The sequence below is a fragment of the Thalassophryne amazonica genome, chromosome 1 (assembly GCF_902500255.1).
Source record: "Thalassophryne amazonica chromosome 1, fThaAma1.1, whole genome shotgun sequence".
Classification (NCBI taxonomy): Eukaryota; Metazoa; Chordata; class Actinopteri; order Batrachoidiformes; family Batrachoididae; genus Thalassophryne; species Thalassophryne amazonica.
The window spans coordinates 82,800,533-82,818,377 of record NC_047103.1 but is presented as its reverse complement, the minus strand read 5'-3'; the positions used below and the strand labels follow the sequence as shown (position 1 = coordinate 82,818,377).

The window sequence follows — 17,845 nt, the reverse complement described above, 5'->3', positions numbered from 1 at the left end:
AGCAGTCTGACTGCAGTCTAAATACTGTCACAGCATCAAAACAGCATTTGGAACAGTGTGGTCACACTTGAGACATTTGCCATGGTCAGGGATGTCAACTCCTGCCGGCATGTGCCGAATGATGCATGGAGCTGCCGGACAGCAACATCAGTCCATCCTGTTTGTGGTGCGCAAAGGAAGTATTGTAATGTGCAATGTCTGTGGCACGCATTCATTTTGTGAACTAGATGTGAACATTGCGCAATCAAACCGAAAACACTGTGTATCACTGCGAGTCAGTGTGTTTCTGAGCAGCGGGATAGCACGTGCAGCTGAATGGGGTGTTACATCCATAATGAGCATGATATTACAAATACATTGTCAGTCAACTTCATGATTTAGAAGTTGTATCTGTAATATTATGTTATCATGGCTGTAACACCCCGTTCAGATGGATGCACTGTGTGTCAGTACGTCACAGAGACACGCATCAGCGTGCACTGCTGAATGGGGTGTTACGTCCATAATGAGCAAAATATTACAGATTGTCAGTCCACTTCATGGTTTAAAGCTATATCTGTAATATTATGTTATCATGGCTGAAACACCCCGTTGAGATGGCTGTGCTGTGTGTCAGTACGTCACAGAGACGCGCATGAGCACAGTGCTTGTGAGCGTGGCATTACATCTATAATGAGTATGATATTACAGATACATTGTCAGTCCACCTCATGATTTAGATGATGTATCTGTAATATTATGTTACATAATAGACTCACTGTGGCATGGACATTCCCACTGTCTGGCAGCTGCAAGTGGTGATGAGGGCGGACGGTTCTGTGTGGAAGATCCCTGATGAATCTGAGCTTTTAGATGCATCTCTTTGGATCCTTACTTCTGCTTCAGATCAGGCCGGGGTTTATACACGCGGCGCTGGCCACACGTGGTGGGCAGGGTTGGCAGTATGGATCTAAAGAGTTGTATCCAAAAACACAGATTCATCAGAGATCTTCCACACAGGAACATCTGCCCCATCACTACTTGCAGCAGCCGGATGGCGGGACGGTCCACTGTGTGTCAGGGCACGTGACACCTGGTCGCACGTTCAGAGAGTCTGTCATGTGCAGCATTGTGTGATTGGCATGACATACACGCATGTACCACAGTGTGATCAGTTCATAGAGCTGTATTTGGAGTGGGGAAGGGTGTGAGAGGTTGAGTGAAGGGTAAGCGACATTGGGAGAGAGAGAGCGAGAGAGAGAGAGAGAGAGAGAGAGAGCGCGAGTGACAGAGGGGCAGGCCGGCTGCTTTGAGATGCTTTCATATCAACACCTACCTTGACCGTTCTCAGGATTACGTATGATCTCCACAGGATAGCGGACTGCAGCGCTCACTGTGCCACGCCCCTCCCTTTAATTGCCTTCACCCAGATGTCGGGTGGTGTTCGAACCGCAGTCATACTGCATTCCAGGTGTACTCGTAATGTTTTTACTGCAATATGACAGCATTCTAGGTAGTCATACAGTATTCCAACTACAACTGGACTGCAGTCGTGAGCTGATGTATGCAGAATGTGCACGAATCAGTCGGGGTGGGTCGGAGTGCAGTCTGGGTATTAGGTCAGCTGTCCTTATGTCGCATGATTTATTTATTTATTTATTTTACATTCTGCCTTATTCGGCTTGGCTTGTGCTCATTCTTGCTAAGTGTAATGGTGCCCTTATGTTACAGTATGTTGCAAATTTATTAAAAAAACTAAAGAAATCATGAGTACATAAGTATTCACAGCCTTTGCCATAAAGTTCAAATTATACTTTCCTGTGCTTTATAAAATATTTCTCCTAGTCATTGTTCCTCTGATTTTCACATATCTTATTCTGTTTAGTTTTGTTAGTTCATCTCAGCTGTTTTTCCTCCTGCGTTCTACATGCACAAGAGTATTACGTACTCTCCCATCAAAGCCCAACATGGCACTCGTCGCCCTCTCACTCCTTTTATTCACACTGACTGCCATGTTTGTGTTCATTGGATAATGCTATCCTGACAACATTCTTACCTTTCTCATTTGTTTCTCTGTTCAGAAATTTACAAACTCCATCCAAATCCTTGCCCCAGTTGCCCTTTTATCTCTTATATCCACAACACCGCAGTCTTTCTCCTTTGCATCAGGTTTGCCAGTTCTGTTCCTTTTAGTGCTAGTGTCCCAGTATTCAGGGTACTTTGATCTCAGTTTACCCTTGTCCTACCTCATCTGCTCTTGCTCCTTCTGGACTACTTTCTTTAGTCAAATCTAACCTTGATTTTATAAAGCTGGATGCCTTGTAATGGTCTCATTTTGAATTCTGAAAAGACTGAGATGTCTTGATTATTTATCATTATGTTTGGGTGACTGTGTGATTCATCATAATGAAAAAAAAAATCTGTGTGAGATTTTTGAGACATTGTCTTTTAGCCCGCATATTTAGTGAGGTGGCAAAGACTACACATTTTCATTTACATAACATTGCATGGATTTGACCCATTCTGTCAGTGGCTGGTCCTTATGTACCATCACGCTCTGACTCGTTGTTCGTGTTGGGTTTGTGATCGCCTTTGATTATACTCACAAAGGTCAGCAGTGCTTAAACTCAAAACTGGCTTGTCAGTAGCTGACAGTGTACCGGAGTCAATACTAAAAGTTAGCAGTTAGCTGTAGCTCCCGCAATCTTTTTTAGCATTTTATCAATTTAGCATTATAAAAGTTAATTTTTCAGTTTGTGAATTAGCAGGTATTGAAGCAGGAATTGAACTTTTTGGTTAGCTGTGCCCACCACTGGTCCTGAACCACCAATAGAATTTTGTAGAGGTGAAGGATAGATATTTGGGTACTCAATGGCATTAATCCTCCTTGGTTTGACCTACTAAAGAGTTGGTTGAGGTTGGAACCCTCTTACCTAACACAAGAGGCTTGTGAGATGAACTTTTATGAATGAATGAATGATGATTTATTGTCACTACAAGTGCAACAAAATTATCTTCACACCCAATTGCCTCAGACAAAATACAGCAGTTAATCCACAATTATTACTTGTTGAATGTAATAATGGCACACATCAGAATTAAAACAACCGCACATATACATTTGATTGTTTATGTACACTAAACTTGAAACAGTCTGTCATTCGAATTGAGGCAGTGTGAGTGTGGGTAGCTACAGCAGCTGTGCCGCGCAGCCAATCTTGGGGGGGAGTGGAAGCAGCCACGCGGCCTCCTGGGCCGGGGGGGGGTTGTCAAGTGTGGGAGCATGCGCCCATGTGTGCAGGTGGTTCATATCACTCTCTGTCCATTTATGCATACAGTCTGAAGTGGCCTTGGCGACAACCACAGACTTTGGGGGAGGGCAGATGAGAAGGGACCCGTGTGCGTCATCAGGGCCATTGAAATCTTCTGGAGGAAAAACAAGCGGGGCTTGATATTGATCCCAAATATCTTGGGTTTATGATGATTTGGTGTTGAATAATGGGGTGGTGAAGACCTATTTTGGCTTTTTGACTCAGTTCTGCCCCAGAAAAAAGATGGTCAAGGGTGGTCTTATACACTCACAAGAGAGGGTGGCGAGATGAATTTATGTCCCAAATATCTTAAGTCATTGTGTGCTGAAGCTTATGGATGCATACATGCACACATACAGATGGAGTTCATTTGTATGCATTTCTATAGCTCCTGCATTGTGGCAGTGGTACCTAATTACGAGAGTGCTATTAAATGAAGCTATTTCTAGTTTTAGTCTATGGACCGATTTCAGAAAGATGCACTTTTGTTGCACCCCCCTTGTAACTTTGGTTTGATGGTTTCAGGTGATTCCCTGGTCATATGAGATAACATTTCTACTTGTCTTGCGCACAAACAGAGCGAACCTTTTGACAACAGCCTTTTTTGACGGAAGGGTCTGCAAAAAAACTGATTTACTGTTTATCATGATTTATCAGTCCTGAGGGCTTAAACGTGTTTTCCCTTCTTATAGTAGATGCATTCTGGTGCTTACAAATCATAACACATGTGTTTTTGCATATTTGAACCAAATTTGGTCTAGTTTTGGGGTGGCAATATATGATTTCTTGATCAATTTTCATAAATTCCTTCAATTTTTATCATCAAGTTTGCAAAACTGTGTTACCATAGTTCCATTTTTCCGTTTTTAATGATGTTTGATGTTACTACAATGTTTTGATACTATTCCAGATGTTTTATTGAGAAGAAAACACCTTCATGAGGTTGTGACAGATGCCAGGCCTTCCATAATTATCACTTTGTAAGAGGTGGGGGGGGGTGTCAGCAAAAATACACCACAATACAGGTTGGACTGTATTAACCTGTAACTTGATTTTTGATTTGTTGCACTGTCAGAAACACTTGGACAAGCATAATGCATCTTTAAACAGAAGTCGGAGTATTAAAACAAAAACTGAATCATATTTCAACGAAAAGCTAATTCTTTCACTCATTGAGCCCTATTTTAAGCTAAGCCGCCTAAAACACCAATGTTTACACATTCAAACACATTGTTTAAATAAACAGATCAATTCTTCATATTATAATAGTCACTAGTCAAGCAGAAAAATGTCATTCACTATCATCTTCATCACTCCAATCATCAGAGCAAGTGTCCTTGGCATCAGTACACTCTGTGCACCCACAGGCATCAGTACATGCCATAGCGTTCTTATGGCATGAACACCGACCTCCCACACAGTGATCTTTCTTGCAGTTGCAACTAATCAATTGCAAGAGTACCTTTGGGGCTGTTTGCTGATCCATCCAATGGATGGAGAAGTGTCCATCAGTCAAATCCCAGCCATGCCCCTCTGGACTGGGAGTTGGCGCATGTGCCTGGAGAGACCTGTGCCAAATGCATGCCTGGTAGTTGGCACGTTTGACATGGTACTTCAGAGCATCTTTGGTCAGTGGTAGATGACTGGTTTGTGCGTTTTTGCTGCAGAAGAGTTTGTAGCGTACACTATCTGTGTCTTCTCCATTCTGTCCATAAAGAGAGCAAACAAATCGAGCACACCCCTGCTGTAGGGCATCATTGTCATCATAGGAGTTACCAACCATCTTCATGGCTTCGCACAGACCTGCGTCTGACTCCATCAGCTGAAATGCTTGCTTCTTTCCCTTACCGACAAAAGCACTTGTGCTATCACATCCTGTGAATGCATGCAATCCTGGTAGTGCTTGGTACATGTCTTGACCAAGGGATTCTCCGACAGCAGTCATGTCAATGTACCTCTCTCGCTGCTTAGTTCCAGTACAAAAGAGAATCCTGGCATCAATTTGGTGGTTGAAAGTACAGGCTAGTACAGCAACATCGGTATCTGGTGATTTGATCACAACACAGTCATGTCCATTGGATGATGTATGGCTGGCATGTAGCAGCATGCGGGTATCTGCTTCTTCTTGGCCTGTACACAGTTCATCCTCCCTACTGCATACAATGCCATTCTCTCCTGCAAACAGTTTGTGGCACTCTGCATCATGAGTCACATACAGTTCTCCGAAGTTGCTAAACTGTTTGAGATATTGTGGTTGTTGCCACTCTCGTACTAGGAATGCTGCCAGGTTCTTCTTGTTGCTGCCATCGCGCATGAACTTCTTCCACTGGGTGGGGCACTTCTGCTTGCCATCTTGGATCTTGATCTGAATCGTCCCTCCTGCACCATGCTTTGCTCTCTCAGGGTTCTTGATGGACACCTCAGGATAGTTGTCCATGACCAGGTCAGTTCTGGTGCTACTCTGGGATGAAGTTGACTTCACCAGGTGGAACAGATAGCTAGCCAGCTCACTGAATGTCCTAGGAATTGATTTCATAGCCTGCATCATGGCCATCCCATTGAGAATCCAGACGGCAGAGGTAGACACTACTTCAACAGGCTTGGCCTTTCCTTCAAGAATGTGAAGCAGCGTGACCTTTGTTGTCTTTGCAGGGGCACCATCTGTAGTGGCAAGTGACCATGGCAGAGGTCCAAGTGGATACTACAGGACCTCTTGCATGTTCATCTGTCGATGTTGGGCAATGATGACCATCCTGCCAAACAACCCTCAATCAGCCTTGATGATGACATTGCTTCTAGCTGATTGCATTTTCTTGGACTTTACAAGGTTTTGAAATGTCTCCAGTTTGGCTTTTGGTAGCGGAGCAAACACGTCAGCTTCTCTTGTTCTCAGCCTCTTCTCCACAAAAGTGCAGAAAGCATCATTGCCCTTCTGCTCTGCAGTCAGCAGGTGCTCTGCAATGGCACTGGTTGCTTTGACTGCTGATACAATGTTCACGAGTGGTTCATTTGGGTCCCGGGACTTGTATGGGTTGATCCAGTTTTCGACAGTGTCCATGACTTTGAGCACATCATCTTCATCTTTCTTCATGCGTGGCCCTCTGGCCACATTGTGCCACTTGGTGTCCCCATCATAGAGACCTGCCATTTGTCTGCAAATTTGCAAGGTCTTTGCTCTGTCATGTGCAGTCAGGATCCAGCGCTGGGCTGCACCTTTGTTGAGGCTAATACCTATGATCCCTCCCTTTGATTTGGAGTCCCTGTTCATGATTTGCTCAATGGTCTGGTCCACAGGCACTTGAGCAAATGCATTGTGACCGTGTTGAAAAGCGAACTGTCCATTCTCAAGCAAGGAATTGGCATATGGGTGAGTCTGGGGTAGCAGGAGCATCTCACACCAGTAAACAGACAGGTACCTAGCAAAATTGTTCCTGTCGTATACAAAGACCCATGGCAGCATCTCACGTATGGAGCAAATGTGCAAACTCCAGATCCCCTCTCGTATAGCCCTGGTGAATCGCAACAATAGACAGACTAGTTCTATGTATGTGTCCCAGAAAGCTGCCAGCTTTCTGGGAGTGCGTGGCATCTGACTAAACCTCATGAAGGTGTTGTCTTCTCAATAAAACAACTGGAATAGTATCAAAACATTGTATTAACATCAAACATCATTAATAAACAGACAAATGGAACTATGATAACACAGTTTTGCAAACTTGATGATAAAAATTGATGGAATTTGTGAAAATTGATCAATAAATCATATATTGCCACCCACCAACCAGACCAAATTTGGTTCAAATATACAAAAACACATGTATGAGGGCTGTCAATAAAGTATAGGTCCTTTTTATTTTTTTCAGAAACTATATGGATTTCATTCATATGTTTTTACGTCAGACATGCTTGAACCCTCGTGTGCATGCGTGAGTTTTTCCACGCCTGTCGGTGACGTCATTCGCCTGTGAGCACTCCTTGTGGGAGGAGTCGTCCAGCCCCTCGTCGGAATTCCTTTGTCTGAGAAGTTGCTGAGAGACTGGCGCTTTGTTTGATCAAAATTTTTTCTAAACCTGTGAGACACATCGAAGTGGACACGGTTCGAAAAATTAAGCTGGTTTTCAGTGAAAATTTTAACGGCTGATGAGAGATTTTGAGGTGATACTGTCGCTTTAAGGACATCAGCTCATCAGCCGTTAAAATTTTTACCGAAAACCAGCTTAATTTTTCGAACCGTGTCCACTTCGATGTGTCTCACAGGTTTAGAAAAATTTTTTGATCAAACAAAGCGCCAGTCTCTCAGCAACTTCTCAGACAAAGGAATTCCGATGAGGGGCTGGACGACTCCTCCCACAAGGAGTGCTCACAGGCGAATGACGTCACCGACAGGCATGGAAAAACTCAAGCATGCGCACGAGGGTTCAAGCATGTCTGACGTAAAAACATATGAATGAAATCCATATAGTTTTTGAAAAAAATAAAAAGGACCTATACTTTATTGACAGACCTCGTATTATGATTTCTAAGCACCAGAATGCATCTAAAAGAAGGAAAAACATGTTTAAGTCCTCAGGACTGATATAATCATGATAAACAATAAATCAGTTTTTTTGCCGACCCCTCCATCAAAAATGGTTGTCAAAATGTTCGCTCTGTTTGTGCGCATGACAACAAGTAGAAATGTTATCTCATATGACCTGGGAATCACCTGAAACCATCAAACCAAAGTTACAAGGGGGTGCAACGAACTCATTTTCTAGAGCCCTTTCTGGAATCGGCCCATAGACTATTTGTAGTACTTTCACACAAACTAAAGATAACTGTCATAAAACACGTGCACAGGACAATGAGGTATTGGACAATACGTTGTTAAAATAATTGCCAAAACAAATTGGGGCCTTTTGGGAGCATGCATTTGTGTTAGAAATTGCACATGCTCATCGACTGGCATTGTGACAGGAACTTTGAAGATTAATGTTCGAATCTGCCTTCTTTCTCCCCATCTGACTTCTAGCTGGGTTCAGGAGAAGCTTCCGACTGAGTAGAAGGGACAAGAAAACCAACAAGTCCATGTATGAGTGTAAGAAGAGTGAAATGTATGACACGGCTGATGTGCCTACGTACGAGGAGGTCACCCCCTACCGCATGCAGAATGGAGCTAAACACAGGCCGGTGATCCTAGTAGGTGAGTAGGATGCTCGACACTAAAGGCTAATACCAATCAAAACAAAAGTAAGTTTTTCTTTAAGGATTTACTCCACACAGCTCTGTTGATATAAGTATATAACACCCACACATGCCCAGATCTTACTTATTTTGAGGGCAGTGAGCTATGCTGTTGTTAATTTTGGCACTGCAAAGATCATAGATTTTACAGTAATTACTCATCTCCAGTGTGGTGACATACAGGACACAGAAATGACTCTGTGACTCAGAGTTGTGCAGTTACAGAAACCCCAAGTGGCCTGACCTGGCCGTTCCATGACCCTCAGTCCATAAATGAGCTTTCCCATCTCAGCCGCAGTCAATCTTGGGCTTCTATAGTTTACCACTTAGTGGAGTCAACTGACCAAACCTCATATCAATTAGTCACATTTAGTACTTTCACTTAAAACACTTCACTCCATCTGCTCATTAATAGAACTGATGGGATTGTTAACACTTCCTCTGCTATGAAGACCTCCAAAGAGCTTTATAATGTGGCAAGCTCTTGAAAAGAATTTCATTCTGTTTGTGCCTGGAAGACAAGTATTGACAGCGAGTGGTGGAATATTGTCTTTGGCCAGGTGCAACAGTAAGGACTTGTCAGGTTTGTCAGGGAAATTGAGCCTTTCCACATTTTCCTTTTTAGGTTTGTCACACATAACAAAAAATGACAAGAATGTCCCAGATGCAGATGGAACAAAACATTCCCTACATTTTCAGCGTGATTCCTTCCAGTGTATTTCCATTTATCAAGAGAAGAGATGCACTCAAGGAATGAGAGCTCAAACCTATTCTGTTCAGGTCTTCAGCTTTTCATTTCAGGAATTCTGACAGCAGAAGTTAAACAATCATGATTTTAATCTAGAAATGAACATAACTGGCAACAAGAGCTCAGTTCTTTTCTTGCTCTCTTGCATGCCTGCAGATTAGAGTTCCTGGCCTAAATACACCACACAGAGCATGGACTTCATCAGTCTCATTTCTTATTAGCCAACCCTGTTTTTCTGCCAGCATGGCACAGCTTTACACAGAGGATACTAAACTTTTCCACTTGTCATAATAATGTAAATAATTTCAATTAAATTCTATAATTTGGAGGATGACCTATGGACAGTTTTACATGTAACAAAGCAGAGAACCAAAGATGGAGCTGCTTTATGTTTCTCTGCCTCCTTTAGTGCAGCAGATAGCATTTACAGAGGAATCCAGCAAATGGTGATAGAAGCACCACATTTGGCACATATACTCCTTAGACATTATTCTTTTGGAATTAAACAAACAAACAACCGATTGGCCACTTGAATTTTTCAATAGGCAGCCAGGTAGGGGTCAATTGAAGAATTACACAGGGGTCAAAACTAAAAGATGCTCCAATCATGTTGAAAAATATACCACATTATTTGTGTGATCACAGATTCCAAAAAGGCATAGTTTGGACTATCTATGAGTGAATGGTATGGGGCAAAAACAGCAAAACTGGTGACAAAGGTCAATTTCAGCTTGTACAGGGGTCCAAAGTTAAAGTTGCTCTAATTTTGGTAAAAAGTGATGCAAATATAAAGGAATATTTTAATATTACAAGTATTATTAGAATATTTATAAAGGAATAGTTTGCACCATGTGCCATGCTTGGGTGTGGACAATGTTTGACTGTTACTTTGCAGACCAAACATTCAGCACAGTCAAAACTGTTACATTTATTAATCCCATTAGGTCAACCAATGATTTGCACCACTTTTTACCAAAATTGAAGCAGCTTTAACTTTTGAGCCCTGTACAAGCTGAAATTGACAGTGCAGGGGTGGTGGCCAAGTGGTTAGTGCACTTGGTGTCAGTGTGGAATGTTCCCGGTTCAAACCCCACCCCTGCCACGTTTCTCCATGTAATGTGGAGCTGCGTCAAGAAGGGCATCTGGTGTAAAACTAGCGCCAGTTCAACATGCAGATCCACTTTGAATCTGCTGTGGTGACCCGGAGTGAAAACAAGGGAGCAGCTGAAGGGACTTACTTTAGAAACTGAAATTCACCTTTGTCACCATTCTTGTTTTGTTTTGTTTTTTTACCCCATAAATCCATAACATTCAGTCATAGATAGTCCAAAACTATACCTTTTTGGAATATTTATGATCAGACAAATAATGTGGTATAGTTTTCAATATGATTGGAGCATCTTTTAATTTCAACCCCTGTGGAATTTTTCAGTTGACCCCTACCTGGCTACCTATTGAAAATTCAAGTGGCCAGTCATTTTTTTTTTTCAAAAGAGTAATGTCTGAGGAGTATTTATGCCGAATTTGGTGCTTCTGTCACCATTTGCAAGATTGTTTCAGTTATCTGCTGCATTGTTTCTCTCCTTTTCTCTTGCCCTGGAGAAAGTTTTTATTCAAAGTCTTTTCTGTGCATTTCTTTTCTTTTTCTCCTTCCACTCTTCCATTTTATTGTAATTTACAGTTATAGCAGCTACAAAAATCACTGTTTCACTAATTCTATTGTCACATGTTTACCATCAGGGCACAGACAAATGCAGGTTAAATTTCAACACACCAATGATTATTAACAGAAACAAAACAGCCTGAATGAACTTTCAGAGCTCCTGCTTTATTTTCCTCACTCAGACTGCACTGGTCCCTCTTAATTCACCAGACATTTCAGGTCAGCTCCTCATTTCTACTAAAGGGCCTAGTTGGTTTCTTTTTACCTGACTCCAGGTCATCATGTATCTATGTTGTGTTGTTTTCCATGTCATCAGATATCGCTGGCATGTCAGACTTAAACAGCTTAAATAGCACCTGATTAATTGTGACCTATTCTTTAGGATAAGGTTGTGGAAAACAGCAACTTGGGTGCTGTTGTTGGTGAGGAAAGCTTTACTGACCTTGTCTTCACAGACGATGCTTTGTGGAATCAGTGGATACTCTGATTGCAGCACTTGAGAAGCTGAGTGAAGAATTGGAGTGTCTGTGTTTGAGATTATCCTAGATCAAGAGTAAAGGTCCCTTGACATTTGCACGCATTTTGGCTCCGCACTCTCACGCACTTTGTCGTGACAATGTCATTCACTGTGTTCCCATCTGGATGCCGTGCTTTATGCCGCTGGATGCTGCATATATAAAATAATTATTTTGTAGCAGATTAATAATTTTTTTCTGTTTGGCTGTTGAAAACATCTCTAATCGCTTCCTTAATCACAGAGGACCAGTACAGTTGCAGCTTTTTTCTCTCTCTCTTTCCTGCACTTCATGAGGTGGAGAACGCATTTGGAACCTTCTAAAAGGTAATTATTTGTAATGTTTATATTGTAATGTCTTGGTAAAACAGTTACATGTTCTTTCCTTCTTATGAGCAACTGTAAAAGAAAGTTTATGATAGATTTAACATCTCGTTATAATCGATCAGCTGAACTGCGCTGTGATGGTGTGCTGATGCAGTCACACTCACTATTTTTTCATTGTTTGCATAATGTTCACGTGAAGTTCACATAATCAATACGTGACAGAGATTTTGAACATTTCAAAATTTTCTTTGCACACTTGCAAGAAGCCACCCACAGTTTACAATGGTTTACAATGGTGTGCGACAAGATTACTCTCCTGCACGACAGAGTGCATTCAAGTGCGCGGCTCACAGTTGTGCAAGTGTCAAGGCAGCTTTAGATTCAGGTGTTTAGCGACTTCCTCTACTCAGCCATCAGACATATATCTGTATGTGATGAAAGTGTTGAACTTCTAGAGATATTCACTTATCTCGGCAGTGACATATGTGTCTGGGTCCTCATCCTTTGAGATTGAGAGGCAGTTGGGAATTGCTTATGGACTCATGAAGCCACTGGACAGTGGTGTTTGGTGATGTTGATGTCTTTGCAGGGGAACGACGGTCCAAGTCTTTAGGGTTCTGGCTCTGCCTGTCTTACTGTACTGTTGTAAGACTTGGATACTAACCAGTGACCTAAGGCAACATCTGGATGTCTTTGGTGCTTGGTGTCTTCAAAGGATCCTTGAGTACTGCTGGTATGATTTTCTATTAAACGAGTGGTTACTAAGAGAGACTAAGATGAAGACTATCACTTGCATTGTGAGGGAACATCAGCTTTGACATTTTGGCCATGTGGCATATTTCTTTGTGCATGATCCAGCACGCAGGTGCCTGAGTGTTGAGGACTCCAGTAGCTGGAGAAGGCCAAGGGGATGCCCACGTTTCACCTGTCTACGGCAGATACATGGTTATTGTCGAGTTGTGGGAATGGACCACTTCTGTGCTTTGGTGGTCGACATCCAGGACTCAAGGCAGTCCATTGCTGTCATGGATGTGGCAAAGGGCAGCACCACTGCAAGCTCTCAGACTTGACTTGACTTTTGTGCAAGAGGTGTCCCTACTGCAGACATTGATCTGTGGTACATGGAGGCTGCTTCCCCATGTTTCAGCACACATATGAACCACTGATTAATTGTACAGTTTACATACATGTGATTTTGTGTTATAGTGGCTTGTTTTTAAAGGACAACTGCATTAATTTCAATGCAGTTGTGGAAAAATCGCAGTCTGAGTGGAGGTTCAAGCACCTGTGCATGCACATCATGCAGTCGTGAATTCAGCCTGTTAAAGACAGCCTCTTGCTCCACTGACTGCACGCTTAGCGCACTTGTGGATCCAAAAACCAACAGAATCTCTCAAAAATGAACAGAGTTGGGGACTGTCTGTCATCTCTTCCCTGTGCATTCGGGAGTTAGCTGAACTGAGCGTTGCTAAAACTCTGTGGGGGACTATTAAATATGGAGAGGCAACATTAGTTTATTTGATTTGGAATAGTGTGTGAAAATACTGCATATGACTACTATAGCATAGTCTCAGCTAATACTTAGAATATATTTTACTGATAGTTTGGAAGTGCTTTCAGGTATATGGTAACATTACAAGCCCACGCATCTGAAACACAGATGAATCGTATGCTTTAAGCTGTGGCTATAATTTTCACTCTAGCCAAAATATATCTAGTACACACACTTATGTTCAGGTACACAGGATTATCTGTGCAAAAAACCACACACTTACAAACACATTGAGTTCATAAACTACATTTTTTGCTTTAGTAGTGTTGAACATGTGGTACTAAGTACTCAGGAATATTTCACTGTGCAGCACAAACGTGGAGAAAGATGGTTACATATGTTGTAAATGAGAGATAATTCATGTCACAATAGGAATAGCAGCTGAGAGTGTCTGACCAATGTAAGCTAGAGAGTGGACTGACTGTTCCTCACTTAGTGTGGAACTGTCACCAGCCTTAGCGAGAGACGGAATGTTTTTTTTTTTTTTTTGGGGGGGGGGGGGGGGGGTCTCACGACAGTGGGAGAAGGGGAGTTGTTCAAGTTCAGTGTGTTGGATGTGGGTTCAGACATCCAGGTTTGTTAAGCTTCTCATTACGTTTATTTCTATATTACAAGTTAATCTACGAGTTTACGTTAAAGAGGTCTATAGGAGTGCAGAGGTCTGCAAAAGCTTAAAAAAAATTAAACAAGTCATGAACAAAATTAAAGACTCAACTTCCAAAATTGTTTTCCTACAAGAAACTCATCTCTTAAATGAGGAAGATAGGACAGTTAGGAGGAGGTGGCATGGTAGTGTATTTACAGCACCATTCTCATCTCATGCGAGAGGAGTTATGACTCATACATAATACAGTCACATTTCAGGTAAAAAATGTAATAAACATAAAATGGGAAGATATTTAATCGTCCAAGGTTCTCTTTTATCAGAAAATCAAAATTTGGTAAACATATATGGACCCAACATAGACGATGCAAGATCTTATTCTTACCCTTTCAGCATTTGCAGGGCAATATATAATAGCAGGAGACTTTAATTGTACACTTAATCCCAGCATGGATAGATCCACAGGACAAGAGCAATCGCACATCAGGTGCAGAACAATTTTTCATCAGCTCATGAAAGATTTAAGTTTACAGGATATATGGAGAGAATTAAAACCACAAGAAAGATCCTTTTCTTGCTACACCAGTGTATTCCACACATACTCCTGAATCGATTACTTTTTAATTTCCTCAGACTTACGGTCCAAAATTAATAACTATTTTTATGATAACATTGTGATTTCTGACCATGCACCATGTTGTTTAGTGTACGTGGATAAAAAAAAAAAAATGATGAAGGATCCATCTAGATGACACTTTCAGCATAAATGGTTAAAAGGTGAAGAATTTGTAAAATTTATAGGAAAACAGATTGATGAGTTTTTTTAGATTAATACTACACAAACATCTGCATGTATAAAGTGGGAAGCTTTTAAAGCTTTCCTTAGATGACATATCATTAGTTATACAGGCTCAAAATCAAAAAAGGCACACAAGGAGAGGGTTCGATTGGAGGAAAAAAAAAAAAAAACCTTCAGGAAAAGGTTTATGAGGGAAGTAACCTAAGAGTGGAAAGTGATTTGTTGATTATGAGAGCTGAATATGAGAAACTATCAGCCTTTAGAGCGGCTTCTAGTCTCTTAAGGCTAAAACAATCTTTCTGTGAACAAGGTGATAAATCGGGCAAACTATTAGCATGGCAAATTAAACAATTAGAAACTAAAACACCAATCACAACAATTATATCTAATGGTCAAGTTGTTGTGGATCCTATAGAAATTAATGATGTTTTCAGAGAATACTATAAAGAATTATATGATACAAAAATTAAAATTCTTACAAAACCTCAACATGTTTCTCGACAAATTACCTGTACCATGCATTCCAAATGAACACAAAGAAGGTCTGGAGCTAGAAATTACAAAAGAAGAAATTGGACAAGCCATTGATAATATGAAATCAGGGAACGGAGCAGAACCAGATGGCCTTCCAGTTGATCTATATAAAAAAAAATTCAAGAATAAGTTGTTAACACGACTTTTGGAAATGTTTTAGGAGCATTTCAAAAGGAAAATCTCCCACATTCTATGAATAGTGCTTTAATTACTTTACTACCAAAACCAGGCAAACCTTCTAACAAATATGAGAACATGAGACCTAGAAGTTTGTTAAATTCTGACCTGAAGATAATCTGTAAGCTCTTAGCAAAATGTTTACAAATGATATTGCCAATTATCATTAGTAGAGATCAAAGTGCTTTCATAATGGGAAGGCAAGGATTCCATAATGTAACAAAGGTACTAAACGTTATTCATAAGAATAAAGAAACACCTGATTCAGCACTTTTATCGTTTGACGCTGAAAAGGCTTTTGATAGGGTGGAATGGCCTTATCTTTTCAAAGTCTTAAAAAATTTTAGGTGTGGGAATAATTTCATAAAATGGGTTCAGATAATATACAAAAATTCCACAGCAGAAATCCTAACAAATAGAAATATTTTTAAACCAAAACAAATCAGTAAAGGATGCTGAGAGAGTTAAACAGCTCTCACCCTTATTGTTTACATTGGCAATTGAACCATTTGCAATAGGTATATGTTCACATCCAGAATTCTGTGGAATTACAGTAGGACTGACAGAGCATAGAATATCTTTGTATGCTGACGATGCAATTTTATTTATGTCAAATTTAAATGAGACAGTTCCAACCCTGTTACAGCTTATAAAAATATTTGGAGACATTTCAGGATACAAAGTCAATAACACCAAATCTTTTATATTACTGCTCAATACAAATGAAAGAAGGAGCCCAACCTCTGAGGTAACTCAGTTTAATGTTGTAGAACAGTTCAAATATCTGGGAATACAGATTTTGCCTAGGTTAGCGCATGTTGTTAATACCAATTGTGAACCTCAACTAAAAGAAACTAATGAGTCAATTGATAGATGGATGTCACTACCTGTATCTATAATTGGAAGAATTAATATTTTAAAAAATGATTATAATACCAAAATTCCTTTATTTATTCCAAAATGTCCCTCTGCCACCTCCTACAGACTTATTCTCACAAATAAAAAAAAAATATCTGTGAATTTTATTTAGAACAATTGGAGGTCAAGGCTTCTGCTGTGTTTACTTTATTTACCATTTGATCGGGGGATTAAAGTGCCCAAACCTTATGTGGTACTACTGGGCCGTGCAGCTGAGATCCGCCCATGTTCTATTTCTCAAAAAATGATCTCCCTCATTGGACTGAAATGGAATCTCATGATTTAAAATTGCCTCTTCCTATATACATATACTTAGACACTGTTAAAAAAATAAAAAATAAAATAAAAAAATTAAATAAATAAACTAAAAATCCAATTGTAAAACACATGAAAACAAATATGGTATAATGTGAAAAAATACTTGAAAGAACCATGCTCACTATCACAATATAGTCCAGTATGGGGCAATCATTTTTTTGTTCCAGGAAGAGCAGATGCAATATTTAAATTATGGAATTCTAAGGGACTTAAAATGATCCAAGATCTATATTTGACAGACTCAGATATTATGATGTCTTTTGATGAGCTGAGGACTAAATATAATCTCAATAAAAAACATTTCTTCACATCCTCCAACTTAGAAACTTTGTTAGAGTAAACCAAAATAGTTCTCTTAGCAGACCCATACACACACCTCTGGAAGAAATAAATGATAAAGGACAGTGTTAAAAGAGGTATCATATCAAAATTTTACAACTTACTGGTGTCTAACTAGTCAGAAAACTCTAAGTATAAGTTGAATGCTTGGAAAGAGGATTTGCAACTAAGGATTTTGGATGAAGATTGGAAAGTATCATGTGCTGGTGCTCATGCTCGTAAATGCACGCCTTGAACTAGTACAGTACAAATGGATAATGTGCACTTATATAACTCCAGTAGATTTAAATTGATATAACAAAAATATACTGGATTTTTGTACAAGATGTATGGAAGCTAGAGGCACTCTTTTACACTGTATTTGGGAATGTAAGAAAATAAAAAATATTTTGGGAAGAAGTAAGAATTATAATTCAATCAATCAATCAATTTTTTTTTTATATAGCGCCAAATCACAACAAACAGTTGCCCCAAGGCGCTTTATATTGTAAGGCAAGGCCATACAATAATTATGTAAAACCCCAACGGTCAAAACGACCCCCTGTGAGCAAGCACTTGGCTACAGTGGGAAGGAAAAACTCCCTTTTAACAGGAAGAAACCTCCAGCAGAACCAGGCTCAGGGAGGGGCAGTCTTCTGCTGGGACTGGTTGGGGCTGAGGGAGAGAACCAGGAAAAAGACATGCTGTGGAGGGGAGCAGAGATCGATCACTAATGATTAAATGCAGAGTGGTGCATACAGAGCAAAAAGAGAAAGAAACAGTGCATCATGGGAACCCCCCAGCAGTCTATGTCTATAGCAGCATAACTAAGGGATGGTTCAGGGTCACCTGATCCAGCC

At 40.5% G+C, this 17,845-nt stretch overlaps 1 protein-coding gene across 1 annotated transcript in view; it reads left to right on the top strand.

Moving 5' to 3' along the window:
• The window catches only part of mpp7a (membrane protein, palmitoylated 7a (MAGUK p55 subfamily member 7)), an 866,557-nt gene that overhangs the window by 688,666 nt on the left and 160,046 nt on the right, over positions 1-17,845 (top strand). The window contains 1 exon segment of the mRNA XM_034172035.1: positions 8,302-8,472. Within this exon segment, the coding sequence (XP_034027926.1) occupies positions 8,302-8,472 (171 nt within the window).